Here is a 26752-nt window from a genome sequence, read left to right on the forward strand (position 1 = left end):
AAAACTAGTATTAAAATTGTATGTATTTATCTGGAGCAATTAGGAATTATAGGAACTTGAATTGTAGCATAGCAGGTAAAGCCTCCTCCTATGACACTGGCATCACAGATGAGCACCATTTTGAGGCCTGGTTGCTCCACTCCTGATCCTGCTCCCTGCTAATGTGCCTGGGAAAGCAGCAGGAGATGGCCCAAGTACCTGGGCCCTTGTACTCTCCTGACTCCTGGCTTCAGCCTGGCCTAGCCCCAGTTGTTTTGGCCATTTTTAGGGAGTGAATCAGTGGATGGAAGATCAATCTCTGTGTGTGTGTGTATGTGCGTGTCTCTTCTCTATATATAACTCTTTCAAATATATCCGTAAATCTTTTTTAAATTGTACAGAAAGTACTTCCAAAAGATTGGAAATGAAATTTAAAGATTTATTTACTTTGGCATGAAAAATTTTTGAAGTCCAACCATGGAAAAAGAAAAACGTGGAATGACTAAACCTAGCTAATTAACATGCATGTATCACCCCATATATGGTAACTATCATTTTTGTGATGAGAACAATTAATATTCAACTCTCAGCATTTTTCAAGAATACAGTATTTAGAAAATGTTACTGTTCACAAAATAGGTTTGTCAGATAAAACATAGGACACCCAATTAAATTTGAATTCCCGACAATAAGCTTTATTAGAAGCATTTTCCAAACTTATATGAATGATATATTTAATGGAAATCCAAATGTAACTGGGCATCTTGTCTTTATGTGCTAAATCTGGCAACCTTTATAAGATACTATTACATTAGTACATATATGTACACACGTGTATATTATTTGCAACATTTTAAAAAATGTTTCTCTTTGAAGAAATTCTCAGGGAAGCAGAGAATGCTCTGTCACTAGACACTAGTTATGAAATTAAATCTGGTGGGCTGGCGCCGTGGCTGCCGGATAAAGCTGCTGCCTGTAGTGCTTACATCCCATATGGGTGCCAGTTCAAGTTCCGGCTGTTGCACTTTTTTTTTTTTTTTTTAAGATTTATTTATTTACTTGAAAGTCAAAGTTACACAGAGAGAGGAGGGGCAGAGAGAGAGAGACAGGGGTCTTCCATCCGCTGGTTCACTCCCCAATTGTCCACAGTGGCCAGAGCTATACTGATCCAAAGCCAGGAGCCAGGAGCTTCCTCTGGGACTCCCACATGGGTTCAGGGGCCCAAGGACTTGGGCCATCCTCCATTGCCTTCCCAGGCCACAGCAGAGAGCTGGACTGCAAGTGAAGCAGCGGAGTTTTGAACCAGCACCCATGTGGGATGCCAGCACTTCAGGCCAGGGCGTTAACCTGCTGCACCACAGCGCCGGCCCCTGGCTGTTCCACTTTCAATCCAACTCTCTGCTATGGCCTGGGAAAGCAGTAGAAGATGGCCCAAGTCCTTGGGCCCCTACACCAACATGGGAGAACCGGAGGAAGCTCCTGACTCCTGGCTTCGGATCTGTGCAGCTTCAGCCGTTGCAGCCAATTGGAGAGTGAACCAGCAGATGGAAGACCTCTCTCTGCCTTTCCTTCTCTCTGTAACTACAACTTTCAAATAAATAAATAAACCTTTAAGAAATTAAACCTGGAACAATGATCTCAATGCAGTGACACCAACATTACAAAGTGCTCCAGCCTAAGGCGTGTTTCTGTTTGGTGAAATGCACAGTATGCTAATATGGTGCTGCAAATTTCACATTTAGAAGACCTTGTGGACATTAATTTTCACATTGAGATACACTAAAGCAATATCAGAATGATTTGATATTGATAACTGAGCAGCATGCAAACTTTTGATTATTTGAGAAAACTCACAGGAGAGAAAGATGGCCGTGCTATCTGCCATTCATTCCATCAATCACTTTGGCTGACATCCATGACCTGTCTTGCAGCTTACAAGCTTGTGTTCAAACCGTAGATGACATGATTTGTCTAAATCATATGCTAGAACCAGTGCAACAACTCTTCCCGGTCGGAGGCCGCTTCCGATGTCAGTGGTACCTGAAATGCTGAGCTCTTGACAGAACCGACAAACCATTCTAAGTGTCTCCCAAGTCACCTTCCTTCTTTTTGGGGTTTTGTTGCCACCAGTTATTTTGTTGAGAAGACAGACAATAAGCCAAGGGAGAGATTCAGAATTGAAACGGAATTCTGGGCACTTATTTTTGAATTAAATGCAAACTAGTCATATATAAATAGAGTAAAGGAAGGTCAAAACAGCTTTCTGAGAAATTATATATATTTAATAAATAAATCTATTTATTCTTAGATCTTATTTTCAGGAGGTTAGTTTATACACTGAAACCTGAATTTCTGTAAGTAGAAGGCAAATATTCAATTGTATAATTAAAAATAAGCTCATTATGCCTTTTTCCTCCCCAAACTTCATTGAAATGACTCTGGGATATAGATTTATATCTAATATCACAAACTATGAGGCAGGCATTCAGCACAGGGGTTAATTCTCTGCTTGAGCTGCCTGTATCCCTAGTGGAGTATCTAGTGAACTATTTACTGGCTGCTCTCCTTATGATTCACCCAGGAAAAAAAAAAAAAAAAAACAAACTAGTGATGTCTCACATAGGAAACTTAAGATTGAGTTTTGGGCTCTGGGCTCCTGGATTCAGCCTGGCATGGCCCTGGCTGTTGGAGCCATTTGGAGAGTGAACCAGCAGACGGAAGCGCTCTCTCCATCTCCATCTCCCCCTCTACCTCCGCCTCCATCATCTCTCTCCTCTCTCCTCTCTCTCTGATTGCAGTTAAAAATGAAAATACATAAACAAATAATTCAGGGGCTGGTGCTGTAGCATAGTGGGTAAAGCCGCCATATGGGTGCCGGTTTGAGTCCCAGCTGCTCTACTTTCGATGCAGCTCTCTGCTATGGACTGGGAAATCAGCAGAAGATGGCCCAAGTCTTGGGCTCCTGCACCAGTGTTGGAGACCAGGGAAACTCCTGGCTCCTGGCTTTGGATCCGTGCAGCTCTGGCTGTTGCGGTCATCTAGGGAGTGAGCACACAGATGGAAGTTCTCTTTCTCTCTCTCTCTCTACTTCTGCCTCTCTGGAACTCTGCCTTTCAAATAAATATTTTTTTAAAATAAAAAGAATTCAAAACTATAAATTATGTAAAAGGACATAATAGATCATCAGATCTATCTAACTAAACATGATGTTTACAAATCCCATTGTCTTCAACCTTTTAACTACAGGTTTCATTCATTCATTTCATTAAGTAGTAGTATGACTACTTCTTGATGTTTAATTGATCAGTCACTCATTTATAATGGGATTATGTGTCTGGATAATAAGAAAGTAGTATTGAGAGGCCAGCATAATGGTTCTTTTAAAAAAGATAGCATTTTATGTTTTCTCCATTGATTGATTTTTAATTGACACATAATTACACATATTTACGGGATACAATGTAAGAATTCAGCATACTTATAGAATGTGTAATCATCAAATCAAGGTGCTTGACATTTCTATATCAAACATATCATGTGTTTGTGTGTGTGTGTGTGTGTGTGTATGTATGTTGGAAACCTCTCATCTTCCAGTTCTTTATAAAATATATAATACTCAGAACAGGCATTTGACCTGGTGGTTAAGATGCAAGTTAACATGCTGGCTGGAATCTGGCCCTGGCTCCACTATCAATTCCAGCTCCTGCTCATGGGCACAGTGCAAGGTAACAGGTGATGGCTCAAGTACTTCTTGCCTTCCACTTGAGAGACCCTGATTTTTCTGAGTTCTTGGCTTCAGCTTGACCCAGCCCTGGTTGCTGGTTTCATTTGGAGACTGAGCAAGCAGAAGAAAGACAACTCTCTTTTTCCATGTGTGTGTGTGTGTGCGCACGCGCGTGTGCACACGCCTCTCCAATTTTAAAAATTAAATTATATATAAATTATATAAAAGAGTAATAAATTATTATAGAGTATAATCACTCCACTGCATTGTAGAACACAGGAACTTTACTCCCTTGACAATTTTTTTCAAAGATTTATTTATTTTACTTGAAAGAGTTACACAGAGAGAGAAGGGGGGGAGAGAGAGAGACAGACAGACAGACAGACAGAGAGGTAGGTCTTCCGTTAGCTCGTTCACTCTCAGCACCAGCCTCCTCTCTTGACTATTAAAAAAGCAAGTTGTACGTGAAAAGCTGGTAGATTTCTCTAAATTTTTTTCTCCATCCACAAACACTCATTAAACATTACTGTTTTAAGACATAGGATCAAACTCTTCAAGAAAACAACAAATACAAAAAATCCCCTGAATAGGTGATTTAAAATAAATACCTCAGCAGTAATGATTTTAAAAGGAAACTCTTGGAAGGAAGAAAAAGGTAACTGTTACAGAGCCTGTATAACTACAGATTACCTTTAGCTTTCAGCTTCTTGACAGACTAGGGGAAAAGAAAATCCTGATCAGATCATTCTCCTTGTCTGACGCAAAGGATAAATGAGATTTTTGCCTGAAGCAATATGCTTCTTCCTGTAATCAAGGCCTGTAGGAGAGGCAAAAAAATAATAGGCAAACACAAAAAGATCCTTCCAATTTCCTCTCTCCACATTTCTGCATATATGAGCACTACTTTTGGGATATAAGGCAAAAGATAATACCTAACACCATTTTAATTTTTTTCGATCATTGCTGTCACAAAACTAAATGCATCTTTTTAAAAAAATGTGAGTTTTATACATGTGCAGAAAACAGAATCTGAGAAAACAGGCACTCATTTTTTTTCCAGTATTGGAAAGAAAAATATAGTATGTGCATAAAACATATTCATGCTCACATCACTACTGAAAAGAACTGTGGTGAACTTTAGGAGATATAAAATGTGATTTAAAAATGTATGCCAATGAATCTCTGTAGAGTCTTCTATAATCAAGCAAGTCATAGAAAAAAATGTGGTGTTCATTGATTCTTAGTATGAGAATCTGTATCAGCTATGCCACACTAGCCACAAATATTAAGGAGATGTACATATTACAATTTACAGATGAGAAGACTGAGATTCCGGTAAGTAAGCCAATTTCTCAATGTCAGTAAGTACTGAAAAAATATTTAAACACAGGTGTATCTAACACTACAGCTCATGTAACTTCCTTGAATAAATTAACACCCTTTTTCATTTTCTAATGTGAGACTAGTATAGTACATATTTTTAAACTGTACCTCTACATAAACATATTGATAAATGAAACACGCATTTAAGTAAGGCAGTGCTAAATCCAAAGCTTTCAACTTCTATACAAAAATACTCCCTCCTGGTGAGCTTCCCAGGTAGTATGTTCTGCCATTAGCAAAAGCAAATTAGTTCAACAAAGCTGGAATGCGCTCTAAACTGGTCTCTCTGCACCTCCTTTCTCTACTGATAATCCTAGACAGTCACATGCTGATGACAAAAATAAAGGGTGGACAGAGACAGAAAATAAACTTCCATCAGTATGAAGGAAGGGTGTATGTAGCACAACTGTTGTCTTGGTTGCTGTATGCATCACCATCATAGCGAAAATAGACAGCTAAAAACTGGGAGAATGAAAGTCCAGTCTGTCTGTAAAAAAACACTGTTTAGATAAACTGATCTTCAGCATGGTTTATCCACTCTGACACTGTCAACCATCATATGTTAATTACATCCAGTATTTTCCTTATTCCCTCATCTAATTCTTTTACCACTCAATTTCCTGATGAAGAACAGTGGATACAGAACACCAAATAGATTTTTATAACTTTAAAGACGTCGTGCTAAGATTGAACAGATCAATGGCACATCAAAATGCAATTACATAGCAGCTCATGTCATACATACAAGATGTTGGTACACTATGTGGTCAGCTTCATTCTCCACACTTTTGTTTTCATTCAGAAAACCTTACCATCAGAGCCAATCACGCCTATTTAATTAGGGGTTTGGTTGACTTCCCTTTACTCTAGGTTTCTATTTACTTTGGGTATCAGTTAACCCAGCGGGAAGCACTTCTCACCAAACTGCCTGTCCACAAATAAAACTCCAGGGGAAGCTGGATGCAGTTAAAATTAAACGACTGCTATAGATCAGTCTTTCCAAGGGAGAAGTTGGTCAATCAATCCTTAAGCAACTCACATGTCAGTTCTAATTTTCTGTCTAATCAGCTTTCATGCCACATTCTCAAGTAACATTCTCTACTTTTTAAAGAAGGGAAATCACATATATTTCCCATTTGAATGAACTGACATCTCTTCAGAAGCACATAAAAAATTGAGAAAGTACTAAGAATTTTTTTTATAAAGAAAAGATTTATTTTATTTAATTGAAAGGCAGATTGACAGAGAGGGAGACAGAGATCTTCCACTTGCTGGTTCACTACGGAAATGGCCACAACAGCCAGGGCTGGGCCAGGCCAAAGCCAGGAGCCTGGAACACCATCTGGATCTCCTGCATGGGTAGCTGGGTTCCACGTCCTTGGACCATCTTCCACTGCTTTCCCGAGCGCATTAACTAGTGGGGAGCTATAATGAAAGCAGAGCAACTGGGACTGAATCTTGCACCCCCAAAATAGGATGCCGGTTCCCAGGCATCAGTTTAATCCACTGTACCACAGTGCTGACACTCAAGGTTTTTAATTCAATAGGCTATAAATAAAATCATTTTTCTCCCAAAAAATGAGAAATTAGTAGACATAACATCCAGTAATAAGCAAGCTCTTCACTGTTTTCTTTTTGGAGCAGAACGGGGAGAGGAACGAAAATGGAAAGCTTAGTGGAGTTCTCTTCTTTGTGAGTTTAATACGGCTGGGCTTCTTCTCAAAGTCCTCTGTTTATAAATGCATTATAACCTATTGTGAAAATGGACTAAGTTTTATAGTTTCCACATTACAAACTGACCAGCACTAACCCCATTAAGTAGGCTTCCTGCCCGACCGCAATCGGATGGCTGATACTTTTTGAAATCAGTGTTTTGGTGACTACAGCGTCCTTCATGATAGCCTTGAATTCCACATCTCCAGAAGAATTTGAAAGACAAGGACGCTCTGGCACTCTTCAACATGGCTATGAGTAGCAGGACAATGGCCCACCCCCATGCTACATTCACGAAGCTGGCAGCATGGCCGAATGGGGCTTTTGTACTCAGACCTTGGTTTTTCTTGTCATTGCTGTTTTCTCTGTGAGTCTGAGCATGGCTCACGACAATTTATAGTCATCAATGAAATATCCTTGACATTTTGAGAAAAGAAAACAACAGCAAGCAGACCCCCACAGAGTGTGCCACCCATTTCCAATGTTCTAAACTTCTGCAGGCTTCTTCTGTGCTTACTCTGTGTGAATGCAGACAGGAAAGCAAAGGTGCGTGACAATGTCACACAATGCGATTTCATTTTCTGTGGATTAAAAGCATTCCAGGCCTCCAACCTTCTCCACTTACCACCAGAAGAAATTTAGGGGATTAAAATCTAGCTTATTAATATAATAAAATAACTCTATAAATTAGATTGTCAGAGAAAAGCCTGTTTAAAAATAAAAAAAAAAAAAAACTCCCAGAAAGCCTCAGGATTAGTATCTATAAGAATAAAATAAAGGAAACATTGATATTCTCTGTCAGTTTAGTTTGTTTTCCTTCTAGGCAAAGAAACAGGCTTAAGTCACATTGAATATATGATTTGGTCATTTTCACTCAGAACAAGGATTCTGAAAATAGAATTTGGCTGTAGGACCATCAAACATCAACTTTAGACTTATGACAACTTGGATTCTGCGGTGGGCACTCTCCTGATTGCAACTAATGATTTTTATTTCAAAATCCAACACCCTCCCCACCCCAAACATAAATGTCTCAGATTTTCAAATAAAAGTGTGCACATGTAAAATGTATTAGATTTTACTGACTGTGAGTAATAAGGTGATAGAATTCCAAAGTTCATACAAACACTAAGATTGTAGACTTATTATCAGGAGAGCCCAAAGGCATAAAAGAAGGGGTTAGCATTGTGGCACAGGTTAACCATCTCCAGTGATGCTGGAGATGTCCCATACGGGAGCACCAGTTCAGGTCCCATGCTGCTCCACTTCTGATCCAGATCCCCACTGCATCTGGGAAAGCAGAAGATAGCCCAAGTGCTTGGGCCCCTGCCATCCACATGCGAGACCTGAATGGAAGTCCAAACTCCTGATTTTGATCTGGCCCAGCCCCTACTGTTATACCTATTTGGGGAGTAAACAAGCAGATAGAAGATTCTCTCCCCCACCACCACCACCAGGCTTTAAAGAACCAGGCTGAATATTTATACATCTCCCTATCTTCCCACAATGCAAGCGAACAATTTATCAAAGAGGGCATGCTGATCCTGTTCTGCTCTTGTTATTTTATGTGCCAAATGTGTTCATTTGGAAATTTTTAAAATTATGTTTCAAAAAGGAAACAGCACTTTTGTGAGCAAATCAGAACTCTGTGGAATGTAACAACTTTGTGTATGTTAAAGGTGGTTGCTAAATGTATACCTTGCAGAAGAGCCCACCACAAAGCAAACAGTAGACATTTGAGCCAAGTTTTGTTAAAAAACAAAACAAACTTGACTGATTGCTGTTAGGTCATCGTTGGAAACATCCTCAGCTTCTACATATTGTAGCATTATTTGTATTTCCTTTAAGCGAAAACCTACTCAAGAGTCTTGGGCAAAGGCTCACCTGCATGATTTCAATTAAGTATAACAACTCTGCTGCTGGCACCAATATTGTTCCACTTAATTAACCAAAAAACTGTGACTTACAAATTTTAAAATTCGCTACAGGTTTCACAATGAGAAGTAAGTAAACTCTTTTTGGCATGTTGCCTGGCAATCTTCTCTATCAGTAATGGTATTCTAAATATAATAGATTTTACTTTCTTCATGATAAAAAGACTTAACATTAGACACTAAAAAATGACTATACACTTAATGCTAGACATCAAATATACTTTTTAATGATGGTGTCAGAAACACAATATACTCTTTGTAGTAAAATCATTACATTTCATGTGCAAATGGTGACTTCTGGTACGTGTTTAAATACCACAGTTCTTGTTCCATGCTCTCAAGATTTGCATTGCTTTAAACTGCATTTTTTTCTTCATCATATTTTCTAATAATTTGCTTTAAAGCAGAATTTTTTTTAATAGCTCACTGGTATCTGAGGTAGCATGAGATATATACTTTCAGGGAAATGAGCGGAGAGCCTAGAAGCTAAGCCACCAGCTATGTCTCACATCAGAGTATCTGAATTCAATTCCCAGATGCAGCTCCCAGTTCCAGCCTTCTACCAACGAAGATCCTGGAAGTCAGTGGTAATGTAGCTGAGTCCTTGCCACCCACGTGAGAGACCTGGGTTAAGTTCCCGGTCAGCATACATTTGGGAAGTGAACTAGTAATGGAAAGGTAGCTCTCGTTAGCTGGCTCGCTCGCTCTCTATCTCTGTGTGTATGTGTGTATGTGTGTATGTACCAGCTATCCCTATCCATGTATCTCTTTCTGCCTCCAAATAAATTATATATATATATATATACACACACACACACACATATTTATTTCAAGAACACTTGTGTTAGAAATGCCCTATTTTGGCTTAGAAAATGCAGTTAATTTTACAACCACCTACAGTTTTTTTTTTCATTTTTTCCTAATAAATTCTAGACAAAAAAATAAGGATCATCACATTACAATAAAAGCCATGACTTCATAGTTTCGGTCTAAATCTTAATAGACTTCTTAGGGCTGGCACTGTGGTACAGTGGGTTAAGCTCCGGCATCCTATATGGGCACTGGTTTGAGACCCGGTTGCTCCACTCCGTTCCAGCTCTCTGCCATGGCCTGGGAAAGCAGTAGAAGATGGCCAAAGTCCTTGGGACCCTGTACCCGCGTGGGAGACCCAGAAGATGCTCCTGGCTTCGGATGGGTACAGCTCCGGCTGTTGCGGCCAACTGGGGAGTGAACCATCGGATAGAAGACCTCTCTCTCTCTCTCTCTCTCTCTGCCTCTCCTCTCTCTGTGTAACTCTGACTTTCAAATAAATAAATAAATCTTTAAAATAAATAGACTTCTTAAACACTTAAAGGCTTCCTGGGATGCACAAAGGAAAGAGCCTATTTGTGAGGTACAGGAGCAATTCATCTAAATACAAGCCCTAACCCACCCTACATCCTCTCTTCATAAACTTTCCTCATCACCTTACATAAACCTGCTAGTTGATTCAGAGATTCAGAAATCTTGCAGAGCCATTTTTTGGGAAGGGGAAAGAAGGAAAAAACACCACCCATAGACATGAAACCCTAAAACAAAAGGAAGAACTAATGCCTATGGTTTTCATGGTCCCAGAGAAATTACAATCCTATTCATTAAAATAGTGGGGGAAATGGGCAGGAAAAAAAAACAAAAGGAGAAAGAAAAAAAAGAAGATAAAATTTTGCAGGTGAGGTTACAAAGTTAAGTTGGCAAAGAAGTTGCCTGAATGTAGAGAAAAAAAAAGGTAGATGGATGCCACATTAGAGAAGCTACATGAAAACAAAACAAACAAACAAACAAAGGACAGAGCAGTTAAAAGACTAAAGATGATACCAGCTATGGAAAACAGAAAAGGTGGCTCACTAACACTAAGCAGTGCTCATGAAGAAGGGGGCATTAAAACACACACAGGCGTGCTGCAAGAAAACATCTCTGAATCGAAATTAAAACTTTGATAGGAAAATATCAAACAGTTCATAACAAGGTGGATCACTCTTCGTTCATGCTCAAGAATGACGACTGAATCATTAGGAAACCAGTGAGGAAATCATGCCACTTTAGGGCGGGATGTAGGGACTGGAAATAGACTGACTGAAGACTTTAACACTGAAAGAACACAGTGAAGCAATGTCCCAAAAGGTTGAGGAAAGCAATACATACCTTTCCAATGCTTACTGCACGTGCAAAATGGCCAGATATTCTCAGGCCTACACACACACACACACACACACACACACACACACACTGGATTTGAATGGGCCAACTCTCTCCTTTTTCGAAGTACTTGACAACAAAAGCCAGTGAAACTATGAATTGAAAAGGGACGTAGGTCAGCAGTAGAGTAACTGCCATAAAAAGTATTGTGGATACAATTTAGTCCATCAACATGCAGAAACATGGAGTGGCCATTTGGCACAGTAGTCCACCTGCCTCTCAGGACGCCAGCACCCCATATCAGAGGGCCTAGGTTCGAGTCCTGGCTCCTCTACCCATTTCAGTTTCCTGGTGCGCAGTGGGAAGCAGAGGTGCTGGCTCAAACAGGTGGGTCCCCAGCACCCACAAGGAGACCCAGATTGAGTCCCCAGTTGCTGGCTTTGGCCTGCTCCAGCGTGGTAGGTGCAAACATCCAGGGAGTGAGGCAGTGGATGGGAGATCTGTCTGTCTGTATTTACAACCAGGATTAAACACAGTGCAGGTCATGATTACAATGCATAAGAGAAATATTAACAATGTAAAAGTAATAACTTACACTAAGCACTTGGCACAGTGGTTAAAAATGATGCTTTGGACATTCATGACCCATAAAATTGTGCCCTGGTCCTGGTTCCACTTCCAATTCCAGCTCTCTGCTGATGCACACCCTGAGAGAAGGCAGGTGATGGCTCAAGTATCCACCAACCCATGTGGGGAACCCATATTGAGTTTCAGGCTCCTGGATTCAGCGTGGCCCAGCTCTGGCTATTTTAGACGGGGAGTGAACCAGCACATGGGGGCTCTCTGTATGTTTCTCTCTCTCTGCTTTTAGATTAAATACTTTTAAATAAAAGTAATAATTTAAGAAGACCTGAGAGGAGTGAAAAAGGTATGGAGAAATGTGAACATGCTCAATGATTCAAATTGGAATGGACCCTGATAATAAATTCATACATTCCATGCTTCCTATATAATGCCTGGGTCTTATTTTGTATCTCATGAAAAAATGCATACCAAAAGAGATAAATAGATAAACGGAACATGATGCTTTTGAGAGATATCTTTGGTTGTAGAGATTTGTAAAGATTTAATTATTTCAGAGATAGACACTCAAGAACTTCCTTCCAATGCTTCACTCCCCAAATGAATCAAACAGTGGAATCGTGGCCAGACTGAAGCCTAGAGCCCAGAGCTCAATCCAGTTCTTCCCTGTAGGTGGCAGGGACCCAAGCACTTGGGTCACCACCATTGCCTCTTGGGGTGCCCCTCAGCAGGAAGCTGGAGTTGGGAGCAGAGCCAGGACTCAAACCCAAGCTGCCACAATGCTGGCCCCTGATTATCAATAATTTTTATGTCTAAATCAAATTTATTTTCCATTCAGTCTTATTTTTAAGCTTTAGAACTGCAGTTTGAGGGACTGACATATGGCACAGTGGATAAACCTGCTGCCGACTATGTCGGCATCCCACATGGGCACACGTTCCTGTCCCAGCTGCTCCACTACTGATCCAGCTCCTTGCTGATGCGTCTGGGAAAGCAGCAGAAGATCCACGTGGCAGACCTGGAGGGAGCTCCTGGATCCTGAATTCAGCCAGGCTCCATCCTGCCCTGTGTTGCCATTTGAAGTGAACCAGCAGATACATCTCTGTCTCTCCCTCTCTCTCTCTAACTCTTTAACATAAATAAATAAATCTGAAAAAAAAAAAGAGAACTGCATTTTGTTTCATCATTTTTCTTTTCATAATCAGTAAGCTGTCCAGTCAGGGGTGGTTGAGCTTTATTTAACCTCATGACATCAGTTACACAGGCTCACTGCAGAGAGATCTACAGTGTCCTGGCTCCATATCCATTGGAGGTTTCTGAGAACCTTGGTGGAAGGGTGGAAGGTAGAATTGAGGGTTAAAAAAAAAATCTTTCCAGGTAATCCTTAGAAGATTTTCAGTAGAAGTAACGTCATATGGAAAAACATTGCAGTAAAAATCAATCGGTTTTTGCAATGTAACAATTTTTTAATTTTTAGAATCTCATCATTTAATTAACATAATATGCCCTATGACACACAATATTACAATCCCATTCTTTAACATTCAGCAGTTACAAGTTATCTTTGATTTTCTTGCTTTTGGCCCAAAATATGCCTTCAGTGGAAGCAAAAGCAGGTGTTTGGCATTTACTATCTTAAATCTGTAGTCACAAAAAGACTTCACATTTTCTATCATTAGTTTTGGCAAATGGTAATATTTTGCTCTTTTTTATCTGTTGTTACACGTATGGCCTGGATTTTACTGTTGTTGCTGCTAAATCGGCACAGTTCCCACAGGCACTTTGAGAAATGCGTCAAGTTGCTTTCTAAATTTGGGTTTGTATCACCTATGCTATTCTGTTCTGGTATTTGGCCGACTTTCTGCTTTAAAATTTTACAACTTGTTCATCTTAGTTCTTTCTAAAAATGTGTGTGTCAGGATATGCAAATCAACATTGATCACTATCTTACAAAATTGGCTATTAAAGTCTTTTTTTTTTCCCCAAAACAGAAGTCTCATGATTCTTCTGTATCTAACTGATGGCCTCAAAAGTCTCACTTGCCCATGTACATATGAGAGATCAACACAAAGCTTATGGAACATTTGTAACGTGAAGAAACTAAGCATGGAATGCAAAACCTTTTGGGACCAAAGTAAACTTGTCTTGTCTTTTCATTTGTCCATGAACTTTCTGAACTGGGATCAGAAAGTTGAGTCATGGGGCCAACGATGTGGTGCACTAGGTTAATCCTCCACTTGTGGCGCTGGCATCCCATATGGGCACTAGTTCTAGTCCCGGCTGCTCCACTTCCAGTCCAGCCCTCTGCTATGGCCTAGGAAAGCAGTAGAATATGGCCCAAGTCCTTGGGCCCCTGCACCAGCATCGAAGACTGGGAGGAGGCACCTGGCTCCTGGCTTCGGATCAGTGCAGCTCCAGCCGTTGTGGCCATTTGGGGGGTGAACCATCAGAAGGAAGACCTCTTTCTCTCTCACACTGTCTGTAACTCTACCTGTCAAATAAATTAAAATCTTAAAAAAAAAAAAAAAGAAAGAAAGTTGGGTCATGACTATAGAGTTTGTGCAAGATTATGGCTGAGGTTCCTTTGGCAACAGTTTAATGAGGGAAAAGAATACAAATTTATTTACTGTAACTTTTAAATCAGACAGAAACCTTAGTAAGGAAATGAAGACTCAAAGGAACAAGACGACAAATTTTACGCAAGATTTAGTAGAAAAGATGTGGGGAAGTAGAACTGGGTAAAAAAGGATGATCTAGTGGTCCCAATCTGGGGGAACATGACAAGGCCTGTAGCTCACACTCTTCCATGTCCCTGAGCCTTCAAAATAAGGAGGCCCCTTTCCTCTAACGAGGGAAGGGCATGTCATCAATGAGATTCTCAGGACATACTTCAGGGAAGAAGGGGGGTGGGCGGGGCAGACAGAGACCTTCCTGCCTCGCAGATCGCTCCAGTTCCTTCATCTCAAAATATTTATGGAAGAGTGTGACCCGAACCCCATTATTACAACTGTGTAAAGCCAATCTGTGGATACCATAGGATAACAGTGCAAGCTCTCATAACATGATGAGTAATTTCACAATTATTCTGCATGCAGAACGTGGATGTTTTAGACAAAAATGGCAGTGGCAGAGGTAAAATCAAAGAAATGTGTTCATGACATATTTTGGATTTGGAATTGACAGAATTTGCAGATGCACTATGCATGGTTGTGGCAGAGGTAGGAATTAAGAATTAATTCTCAACATTGGCTATATTACCTGAGATAGGGATGTTGACAGATGATCATTATACTAGTAGAGAAAATAATGAAAACAACTCTTTGTCAGGGTAGCAATACTACTATGCAGAAACAGCTGGATCAATAGGCTTTGGAGTGACAAAAGAAGTGGGGTGGAATATCCTCTAAATTCAATGAAATGGATGAGGTGTCTCCGGCTATATGGGCATTTAAAATGACAGAGTAAGAGCCCCAGATTTAGAACACATCTGAGATCATGTTAAAAAAAATAATAGGAAGGAAGCAGGCAGGAAGGAATAGAAGGAAAGAAGGCAGGCAAGAGCCGTGCTGCAGCACAGTGGGTTCAGCTGCCACTTGCAATGCTGGTATGCCAGCTGGGGGACCAGCTGGAGTTCAGGTTGCTCCGCTTCTGCTCTCATTGCCTGCAATGCTGCAGGGAGCTCAAGGACTTCACAGTTTGGGATACAGCAATGGCAAATGGAGCACAGTGGTTAACGGGTCTGGCAGATGATCACTAGACGAGATGAATGGCTATCAAGGGGCGGTGCCAACTTCCCTGGAAACACCTGGAGTTTCTAGCAATTTTTTCCTGGGGAGAGAGATGATGCCAAGGAAACAGAGTGACAACTATTGTGCATCTCACAGAGATAAATTTGCGGATGGCAACAACAAGCCAAAATTTTTCAGATAAAGAAAATTCTACTCAAAAAGATAATTTTGCCGAAAGTGCACAACAAATTGTTGGCAAAATTTGAAGTATAACTCCAGGCCCACTGCTCTGTAAGTATACCACAACTGTAGACAAATATATTCGCAAATACAAAGGGCAGTTCAAACAAATTCTTTGTTCTCTCTCCAATAATACTGACATTTCCAAGTAAAAGCAGGTATCTATTACTACAAGTATGTTCTTTTTAACAAAAATCATTACTATCTGTCAAGGATTGCAAAAAAATATGGTTTTCTTTTAATGCATTAATCACCATTCTTATCACCAGGAAGTTTACATTTTAGGAATCACTTTTCATACATTCATTGGCTGGAAGTCAACTGATTATTTCCTAAAGAAGAGGGAACAGGGGCAGGTGTTTGGCACAGTGGTGAAAATACTGCTTGGGATGCCAGCATCCCATATCAGATGCCTAAGTTCAAGTCTTAGCTCCACTCCCAATTCTAGTTTTCTGCTAATGCACACCGTGGGAGGCAACAGGAAATGCCTCAAGCCCTTGGGTTCCTGACAACCACATGGGTGACCCAAACTAAACTCCGAGTTCCTGGGTCTGGGCTGGTCCAGCCCCAGCTGTTGCATGCACTTGGGGAGTGAACCAGTAGATGTCAGAAGCTCGCTCATTCGTGCTCTCTCTGCCTTTAAAATAAAATAAATAATGAAGAAACATAGGTGAAGAACAGGAAAGAAAGACTCCCCAAAAGATGGAGACAAGAAAATTATACACTTGGGTATGTACTTGAAAAGGAATATAATGGGAATTAAAGGATCATGTATTTACTTAAATTTAGTTATTAATCCCATTTTCCACAAACTTTTTAAATTTATTTATTTACTTATTTTTACTTGGTGGAAAGGCAGAGAGACAGATATCAGCCCTCTGCTGGCTCACTTCTTAAATGCCTGCAACACTTGGGACTGGGCCAGGATGAAATCAGGAGCTGGGAACTCGATCCAAGTCTTCTACACGGTGTGCCAAGTCCTCCCAGGGTGTGCATCAGCAGGAAGCTGCACTCAGGAGCAGAGTCGAGACTCAAAACCAGACATTCAGACACAGTATGCATGCATCCAAAGTGTTTTCTAATTGCTGCACTGAGCACTAGCCTCATGGGAAGGCTTAAACAAATCCAACATTGGTGGGGCAAAGTCATGAAGAAGTGGAGAGAGAACAGTTTTCTAGGCCGAAATCATCAAAACGTCTGTGGGTAAAGAAAATAATATTGCTTTAAAAAAAATCAAGCAGTTTACTCTGTGCTTTGGGGTTAAGTATTGGTATTTAGCTGCCAGAGATATATTGCAATAGAAACCTTAGATAAAGTTAGACAGGGCCAAGTCAGATAGGGCTTGGTATACACATACTCTCTCTGTCTCATCCTCATTCTCTCTCTCTCTCTCTAGATGTAGATATATAGTGTGTATACACACAAACACACACACACATATATATATATGAAAGATATATATATACATACACGTATGAATCAAAGGCAGAGTTACACAGAAAGATAGAGAAAGAGAGAGAGATCTTCCCTCTGCTGGTTCACTCTCCAAATGACTGCAATGGCCAGACCTAAATCAGGAGCATGGGACTCCATCTGGGGTTCCCACATGGGCATAGAGCCCCAGTTATCTGGGCCACCTAGCACTGCCTTCACAGGCATATTAGCAGGGAGCTGGATCAGAACTGGACAGCTAGGACTCAAACTGGTGCTCCTAGTCTCAGGCTGCTTAACATGCTGCACCATAATGCCAGCCTCGACCCAACATATATTTGAAATAGAGTCACTGGAAATTTTTAAACATGAAGTGAACTGGATGGATGTTTATGCAGTAAATCTTCATAGACCATACATTATATGTACATTATGGTAATTTGGAATACTAATTCAATTTTTACATCTTTTATTTGTTTTACGATTTAGAAATGACTACTATAACCACCCTTCATTGTACATAAGTGGTGTCCAAAATTTTCAGTAAAATGCAACTAAAGTCATACTGAGCCTAAGGAAGTCTGGGTTCAAAAACCCGTTTGACAGCTGCAATTTGGCACCAGCTGGTGGCAGGAATCAATTCCAGATTAAATATCAACGAGGATGATCCTGGGGTCTCTTCGTGATGGGAATTTTTAGAAGCCTGGCCGCAGTTCCGGGAATCCCTCCATAATTTAGCACCGGTTTCATAATCTTGGCATCTTCAGACACTCAGGCAGCAGACTGGGTCCTAATAAACAGACACACCACCTCCACCTCCCCACCCCCTAAGTCAGGGATGCCTGGCCCCCTCTAACATTTACGCCTCTTTCTGATTTGTGGAGGGATGGGGAAGGGATATGAAAAATTTACCCAGCCTCATTTATTTCCACATTTACATTATCATAGGATACATCATTATGGTGTCTTACTGTACCTATGTGCTTATACTGACTGTCTGCAGTAGAAATAATAGAAAACTGAGACAAGGGAGATCATTAGAAAATATTAAAAATTCTTAAATGTTTATTTTTTTCTCCAGATAATAATTATTATTTTCTTTCCTTTTTCAATATAGAAAACAAAAGGTATAGGTTTTCATCCAGGATAGCCGACAATTTAAAGTCCATGGTTCAGTGTTAAAACACTCTTACCATGCACATTTATTCTAGTTAGAATACATGAACAAAAACAGCAAGGCACTATTGAGTAGTCTGACTTTTCTCATTAAATCAGTTTTTCAGAATTTTTGAATAGGCAAATTTTGCATCAGAGCCCCTTTTAATCTATCTTGATAATGAGGACAGAATCTCCGAAGTATTCCAAGATGCAATGATAGATATATTGTTTCCTCTACACAGCAAAAATACTGTGGAAATATACAACCATGCAAGCTTCTGATGCAAAGGGCAGTACAACCAGAGGAAGAGACAAAGAAAGACTAAACCAAGCCAGAGCCTTAAATTACGTTCATGATCCATCAAACGCATTTGGTCATTAAGACAGAATGCAGCTCCTCCACCTTTCACCTCTGAAAATCAGCGATTTCATCTCCAGGACGCACACCAAGTCATCACTTAGAACAGTGTTTGTCTTCATGAGTTATACCCAAAGCAAACACAGCCTGTTTTCCTATTCCCCGTATTCACAAATGTCTGTGCTACAATCAACAAGAACAATGCAATCCCGTGAAATGAATGACAGATGAAATGATTAAACACCTAATATCAGCTCCTATTATTTTTACTCATAAAACACAAAACTTTCAGTACTATAATTTTAAGTGACATTTGAAAGTATGACTTGGCAAAATGATTTTAAAAATCATAAAATGAAAGCTATATTGATGAACTAAATGAGCCTATTCACATTCAATAACATTCAACTTCACTAGAAAAATATCCACCTTCTAATTGACTTCTGTGAAACTATACTGAAAAGAGCTCTTCAAATGTTTTATTTACTGGCCAATTTCTAGATGTCTGTACTCAGCCTATTAGCTGGTGCTAATAAGCCCTACATAAAGTTCCTAGTTATTAAAATCCAAATTAGGCACCCCTTATGTTTATACATGTGTAGGGACAATTAATATTGCAGGCTTAGTTGGAAGCAAAATTGCTTTAGTTAACCAACCATTGCAATGCAATCAAATGAGATTTCAAATGCAATTGGAAAAGATCTGTTTGGTAGACATAATTGCATTTATTTCATTCACAGTTTTCGAAGCTTTTTTTTCCCCAGCTGTCCTTAATAAAATAATTTGTCAATCACAAGTGACATAAAATATCACTTGTAACACCCATAAGTGACCAGGAGACCTGAAAGGCAGCTGGTAGACACAGCTTATTTACAAATATTGGCTTGAACTTGTAAATGCATGACCACATAAATCTCAATCCATTTAGAGCGTAGACCCTTTGTTCCCTCCACTGTACATTCAGTTGGGAATTAAGGCAGAGCTGAGGGAAAGTGAGAATTACAGGACACCTTTTGTTGTTGCCAGCACATCCTGCCATGCCTTTTGTTCTTGTTGTTCATGAGATTTCTCTACATTACACAGTAGGGAATGTTAATCAACATTTTGCCTAAGTAATATTAATGAAACTTGCCCACTTGTACTTGAGGGAAGAAGTGGAATGTTATATTTCTTTTTGAAATGTTAATGTACCTTTTAGGAAATTATTTCTGCCTTCTAAATCATCTCAGTGCTAAATTATTAAAGGATGGCATTAAAGGACTACTGCACTGATACAAATAGTTAAATACCTTAAAAGATGAAAGGATTAAAAAGTTTAAAAGGAGGGCCTTGTGGGAGATGGTAGCACTTAACTTCAAATGTATGGTGAAAATACAGATTTAATCTGCAATTTTTTGTGCCTTCTCACAAAACAAGGAGAGATCTAATGTTGATGATTTTATATTTCAAACCATGAATCTGACTTGTGCTGTGGCATTAAAGATGTATTGAACTTATTTTTATGTAGCTATCTCTAAACTAAAGCACCATCTAGTTTATCAGGGGAAAAAACGGGACAAGTGCGTCTTACTTTTCACTTATCTGAGTCTTAAGGTTAGGTAACCTTCACTCAGCTTCTATTCTCTGAGCATAAAATGGTCCTTCAATCTCCATGTTCAATCACCACCTGGCATTTCAAAAGGCAGGCCTATTGTACAGACTTGATGTCTGACCACCATGGTAAGATACGGAAAATACCAAGTCTCAGGGTATACACCTTGACAGGCATGTGTCCTGTGAATATCACCCACATTCCTTCAAGACGACTACTCAGTAAGTGAGTTGACAAGGCTTGAAAGTGGCCTTGCTGGTCCTCCCTGTAACAGTCTCTTTTGACGTATCAATATGTGTGTAATTGCTAAATACCTTGTGAGGTCATCTAGGGGGAATCAGAAATAGAATTTGTTCAAGAGTTCTCCCACTCAGTGACCACTTTTTGCTAATAGTCCTAACACTCACTGAGTAAACTTTCTATTTTTTATGGAACTACATGAGTCTGAGTATATAGGCACTGAAAGTATGTAAATGAGGGTTTACATTTCATCGTAAATTGTTTTTTCACATTTTGACAACTTACAAGAACACAATTAAAATCACTGGCATCTCAGAGTTGAATTGGCTTCTTTTGCTTTAAAGAATGAAATAAATAAAATGACACGGTGCCTAACAATTGACGATGGCTTGGATTCAATAAAATATGTTAATAGCCAACATGTGTTGAGTCTTTTTGTGTTACACATTAGGGTTACCCATTACATGCAGCAGGCAAAAAGGCATTAGCAAAATGCTAATGTAGTGTTAGCCCAAAGTTAAGGCATTTACTGTACACCTGGGGAAGGAAACTTTCTATGCAGAAAGCAATAGTCAAATGAAACATCAATAATATAAAAGCCATTACTGAAACCCTCCTTGTCATGTTATTCTTTCTAGATCATTATGCCTTTGAAAACAGAAAAATATATATACAATTTAGTAAATGATTAATTAAAATACTACCAAATTATTTTAATGTAGATAAAAAACAGTTTTTTGACCAGCACGTGTATAATCTATACGTTACAAAGGCTAATTTTGTGTGACCTTAGTGAGCCTTTAAGTTCTCCAATTTACTCAGGACTTAAATTAAAATAGTGCAAAGGGCACTATACAATACTAGGCAGACTATATTGCCTAACTTTACATACATTATACTTTACACTGCTTTTGCCATGCCAGTTGTTCTTATTGCGAGTCACTTCCATTTAATATTAGTATATTTTTAGTATATTTTGGTGTAAAATTATTTTGAAATCTAGGCAAAGTTTTCCCATGAAACACATTTTCCATGGAATTTTGAAGACCAAGTATACCTATCATTTGAGAATGTTTCTGCACCAAAAACTTATCTTTTATTTCCATTTTCCATTAGCTTTTTGAGGTACCCTTCTAATATCACTCAATGTTTTTTACTTTGATACACAACAAAAGCATAAAAACAAAGAGTAGCGTGCAGATTTCCTAAAGCTTATTTTAGCGTTCCATGGAAGCACAACTTTCCTAGCTCCAAACATGAGACTTTGGTTTTACAAAATATTGAGCAGCACAATCTCTCACCTTCTAATTCTATTTTAAATATGGGTGCTACAATCCCATAAAGAGTTGTCTAAAATTGTTCTGTGATGAGGAACTGAAGAGATTTTTCACTATCAATCAAATAAATTCAAATCTCGGAGCAGAAGTATTTGGCCAAGTCGGGAAAAGAGACTTTCTTTTGCTCCTCATCTGTAGAAGGGTGCAGAGTTGAGAGACTGACCTCATGACAAAGGGTCTTCTCTGCCATTTGTACAATTAAATGAGGGACTCTTGGAGCACAAAATAAGTTTACAGAAAAAAATAACACATGCAAAAGCTGAAGTCAGCCAGCCTTTCTAAAATTAGGCCAGAAATGAAGACAGATTACTGCTAGCTAACGTGAAGCAAATTAAATTTGAGCAGGTTTAATATATTCAGTCTCACTTTAATCACAGGACCTACCATCAAGGTGATTATAACAGGCAAACCTCCTAGCAGTTACATACAGCATGTTTTTCAACAGTGGATTCGTAGTATCTCGAAAGACAATTCAGATACTGTCACTTAGGACGACCTTTAGTGAAACTTTTAATACCTTTAAATATACAAAAACTTTTCAAGAGGCTTTTAAATTTGCTTTACAAAACACAGAACATGAACAAGAACATTTCTGAGTCACTTAACAGGCATTAGTAACTCAAAAACAAATTTTTTTTAAAGCAACAAAGTACAGCTGTTTTTTTTTCGTCTCTTAAGACCCTAAGATCTCACTATAAAGATTGTAATGTAATCAGAATGAGCCAAATTCACGATGTCAATCTACTTAAAAGTGATTAAAAGAGTTCTTACTGCAAAATCTTCCCTCCATTGGTGGGCTGCTTGAACTTTCTCTGCTTCCAAAGCCAGGCGCTGAAAAACAAGAAAAATAAATGTTGGAATTCACATGACCACATGCACTTGTGATTGTTACATAGAATGCTTGGGTTTTCTAATCAATTTTGGGGACACAAAAAAGACACAAGACTCCATATTTACAATTCATAAATTCTAAATTGTCATTTAACAACTTGATGCATGAGTATAGACTCTTTGGCAATATAAATAATACATCATTTTGAGCATCATTGGGTCAATTAAGAGTAGCATTCTCATTATGGTGCAGCGGGTAAAGGTGCCACCTGTGACTCCTGCATCCCACATAGGTGCAGGTTCAAGTCCCAGCTGGTTCCACTTCCAATCTAGCTCCCTGCTAATGGCCTGGGAAAAGCAGTGGAAGACAGCCCAAGTGCTTGGGTGACTACACCCATTTGGGAGACCCAGATGAGGCTCTTGCCTTCAGCCTGGCCCAGCCCTGGCCACAGAAGCCATCTGGGGAGTGAATCAGTGGATGGAAGATCTCTCTCTCCTCTAGCTTCTCTCTGTAACTCTGATTTTTAAATAAATAAATATTTTTTAAAAGTATCCTCAAATTACTAATATTTTGATTATTAGAAAAAAATTTAGTAAATATTAATTTGGATTAAAAAGTTTGTTGGAAAATACACTTAAAGAACTTTATAGCATATATTTCTATTAGTGGACAGGAAATGACACTGAAAGACTCATAAATGTGTGCTGAGCACTATATTAGGCACCTTTTTAATATAGCTAGCTAGTTTTCACAAAAAGCCACAAAAATGTAATAATTTCCTCTTTTCTGCAATACTTTTTTTTTTTCCTTAAGAAGTAGAGAACCAACTAAGCAATTACAGTTCCCTGCAGTGGCCAGGGCTGAAGCCAGGACCTAAGAACACAATCTAGCTCCCCACTGGGATGGCAGGAACCCAATTTCTCAAGCCATTGTCTTTGCTTTCCAGGGTCATCACTGGCAGGAAGCTGAAGACAGGGACCAGGAACTGGGACTCAAACCCATGTACTCAGATATAGTACGTGAGTATCTTAATCGCTAGATTAACTGTCTGGCCCTGCAGTCCATTCTTAATAGTCCTTTCAGAGATTTACCTGAGAGAGAATAAACTGAGTCCCCCCATCTCAGAATAGCTTTATGTCAGCATCACTCTCAAATACTAAAGTACTCAGAGAATTCCACGATGACCTATTTGTCCTTAACACCTTCAAAATTGTATTCCATTATGTTCTGTTGGAGATCATTTGTCTAGTGTCATCTAATGACTTTCTGTAGGCACTTGTGTTCCCTCTCCCCAGTAGTAGTTTTTTTTTTTCTATTTCCCAGTTTTACTACCATTTTTCCCATGTGATTAGCCTTCCCAGAAGGCAGTACCATGCAGTGATTCAGTCAGGAACCAAACCACTGGGTTGTAACTTCCAGCCCTTCCGCCCACCAGCTGTGCAACCTTGAGGACAGTTAAGTCTCTTATCAAATTTTCTCATGTGATCATGTGAAAACCTGCCTCAGAGGTTGGCCAAAAGATGAAATAAGCACTGAGAACAGTGCTGGACAGAGAGAGAGCAAGGAGAGTTCTTAGCGTTCTGCTTGCCCCTGTGTCCCACTGAAGAGACAGCTCAGGACTGAGGTTACCTGTGACCTTCGCTACACAGTTGGGAGATGGTGGCAGAAACAGGCCAACGTAACAACAAATACAATAAATGTAAATGCACTACACTCACTTATTAAGTAACGGGATTTATCTGGCTAGGCTTTAGAAAAGCTTAAATCTCATAGCAGTTGGCAGGCTTATGTCACCTGTGATCAGTCACGATTTCTCAGTACGTGCTCTCCCTAATGAAGCCTGGTCTACACTGGACAATGGAATCATTTCATTAGACCATTATCAGCACACTGGCTTCTATCCCAGGAGTATACTAATATAATCTATTCATTTTCTAAGCTAATATATAGGTATCACCAGTGACCTTATAGTATCTCCTAAAGGGACATCTCAGTTTAAGAATCCCCAAGATGGAATTTCAAGGAAAATACTTCACAGTCTGCTACTATGACAATGGTTTTGGCTATCAGCTGCTAGGCAAAAATGAAGAACAAGAGTTACTATTAACAACAATGTAGTGTATATTTTTCTTAGGAAAAAAAAAAGAATTTTTTCCACTTGCATTGTGGCACAGCAGGTTAAGCCTCTGCCTACAACTCTGGCATCCTATATGGGCACTGGTTTGAGTCCCAGCTGCTCCATGGCAGAGAGACTAGAAAAAGAGAGACAGAGACAGGACTCCCATCTGTTCCTTTACTCCCCCAGGGCCTGAAACAATCAACACTGGGCTGGGCTGAAGTCTGGGGCCAGGCACTCAATCTGGGTCTCCAAGAGGGGCAGCAGGGACCCAACCACTTGAGCCATCACTAGCTGCTTCCCACAGTGCTTATGACCAGAAAGCAGAGCCAGCACTCTAGGCACTTTGATTCACCAAACACATTTTAATCTGAAAAGCTTTTATGTTGTATATACCCACATTGGAAATTTACAAATACAATCATGAAAAATCGACTACTGTTATCATCTTTGTTCATTCCAAGAAAGGCATAATACTGAATTTTAGATATTTCATCTATTTTTGGAAAAACATAGTCACTGATGGTGCCCTTCCTTGGGCAAAAATCAGTTGGACCTTCCTTACAGGAAATTTACATGTCTTCTAGACACTTCAAGTCTCCACTTCTGGAACTTCCGGTTCCAGTCAAGTGACCTTTTATTTATAAAGCCAATAACCTACCATTAAATGCCATGGGTGAGCTGTGTTAAAACTGATCAAATCTCTGTCTAATAAAATGTGAGTATCCCTCTTTTCATAATTGGCTGTAGAAGTATATCCAATAAAAATAATTTCTGAAAAAGGATATTGTATTTTTCACATTTAAGTTACTGCACAGTACAACACAGTACCAAGCATTGTAACCAGGGAGAACACCAGACACAAAGAAATAACCTCGCTCAGCAGGGATACCTATAGGAGAAATTTGAACCTTAATTTGCTCTTATTAAAATAAATAAGAAAGGCTCATTGAAAGCTTTATTAAAAATGAGGTAACACATGTATATATGGGAACACGTATATGTGGACAAAGGATATTTACAATGTGTTATCTGTTTTATGAATGCATAGCTCCCTACTTATGTGTTTAAATATAAAAACAGAAAATAATTTTAAAGATTGGAAGGACTCACAACTTTAACAAAATGAACAATCCTAACATTCTGCACATTCCTCAAGAAGACTCTTTAGTTTCCCATAACACCTACGAAATGTGTAATCACCCTGAACATGTTGTAGTATCAGAAACAAAACCCTGACAGAAATGTATTTCAGGTCAAAGGAAAACTTCCTAGCAAATTAATAAAAATCATGAAATATGAAGAACAGAGCGGCAACAAAAAATCAAAGTGTTGATTTGCAAACTGACTTTCCATATTTCCTATCCTCAAATCCTAAGAGATCACTGCTAATCAGTGAAAACAGCTTTGGATATGCAGTAGTCTCCAAGAAGGAAAAAAAAAAAAAAAAAAAAAGAGAGAGAGAGAATAGGAGAGGTTTAATCAGATAAGAAAAAGATCAGCTCCCTTGAAGGCTCATTCATTCTCAACCTTCGCTTCTTGTCATATTTTCTACCAGCAGTGAACCCTGTCAAGTGATATGAAAATCTAACAAAAGCTGTATAATTACAAGGTATATAAAGACATAATTCTTTCTGTAATCAATATCTAAATACATTATCTCTTAGAAACAAACCTATAAATAATTTGCTTCCCAGACTGTAAATTAATTCAGATTAAAGATAAAAGGAGTTTCCTAAATATTTAATTATAACATTTTTCCTTTTGATATCCTTGAAAGAAAACTGTCAGGGATCATATGACAGCTCAGTTAGACTTCAATAACGTTGATACTCATGCAAAAAAAGCAAGAAAGGACTTAGAGACACCATTCAAACAAATATCACTAAATTCCAAAACAATTTCTTAGGCTAATGTATGTCCAGATTTTTGTTTTAATAAAGGGGCAATAGATATCTATAACAGATTAATCCAAGTAAAAGATGCATATGGTGTGTGGTATGTTATTCATAGTCAAACAGTTAACAACCAATAAGGATTAGCAAATCCTTAAAATATTATATTATTCCTATGTTGACAATGTAATTATCACTATAATGAGTTTCACCTACATTCATCAACAGGTTCTTAACATATTAAAAGGATCAGGATAATCACTTGATTGGCCTAACAATACCTATTGAAAAGAGCAGATTCAGATTAAGGTATTCAGGTATAGCAATTAAATTGAA

At 39.0% G+C, this 26752-nt stretch overlaps 1 protein-coding gene across 7 annotated transcripts in view; it reads right to left on the reverse strand.

Annotated features, from left to right (window-relative positions):
* CACNA2D1 (calcium voltage-gated channel auxiliary subunit alpha2delta 1) overlaps nucleotides 1–26752 on the reverse strand; it is a 516209-nt gene that overhangs the window by 214575 nt on the left and 274882 nt on the right. For all 7 annotated transcript variants that reach the window (XM_070069807.2, XM_070069805.2, XM_070069806.2 and 4 more), the window contains 1 exon segment: nucleotides 22345–22404. In XM_070069807.2, coding sequence (XP_069925908.1) covers nucleotides 22345–22404 — 60 coding nt within the window.

Source organism: Oryctolagus cuniculus, chromosome 3 (assembly GCF_051225735.1).
Source record: "Oryctolagus cuniculus isolate XC-2025 breed Fujian yellow rabbit chromosome 3, ASM5122573v1, whole genome shotgun sequence".
NCBI lineage: Eukaryota > Metazoa > Chordata > Mammalia > Lagomorpha > Leporidae > Oryctolagus > Oryctolagus cuniculus.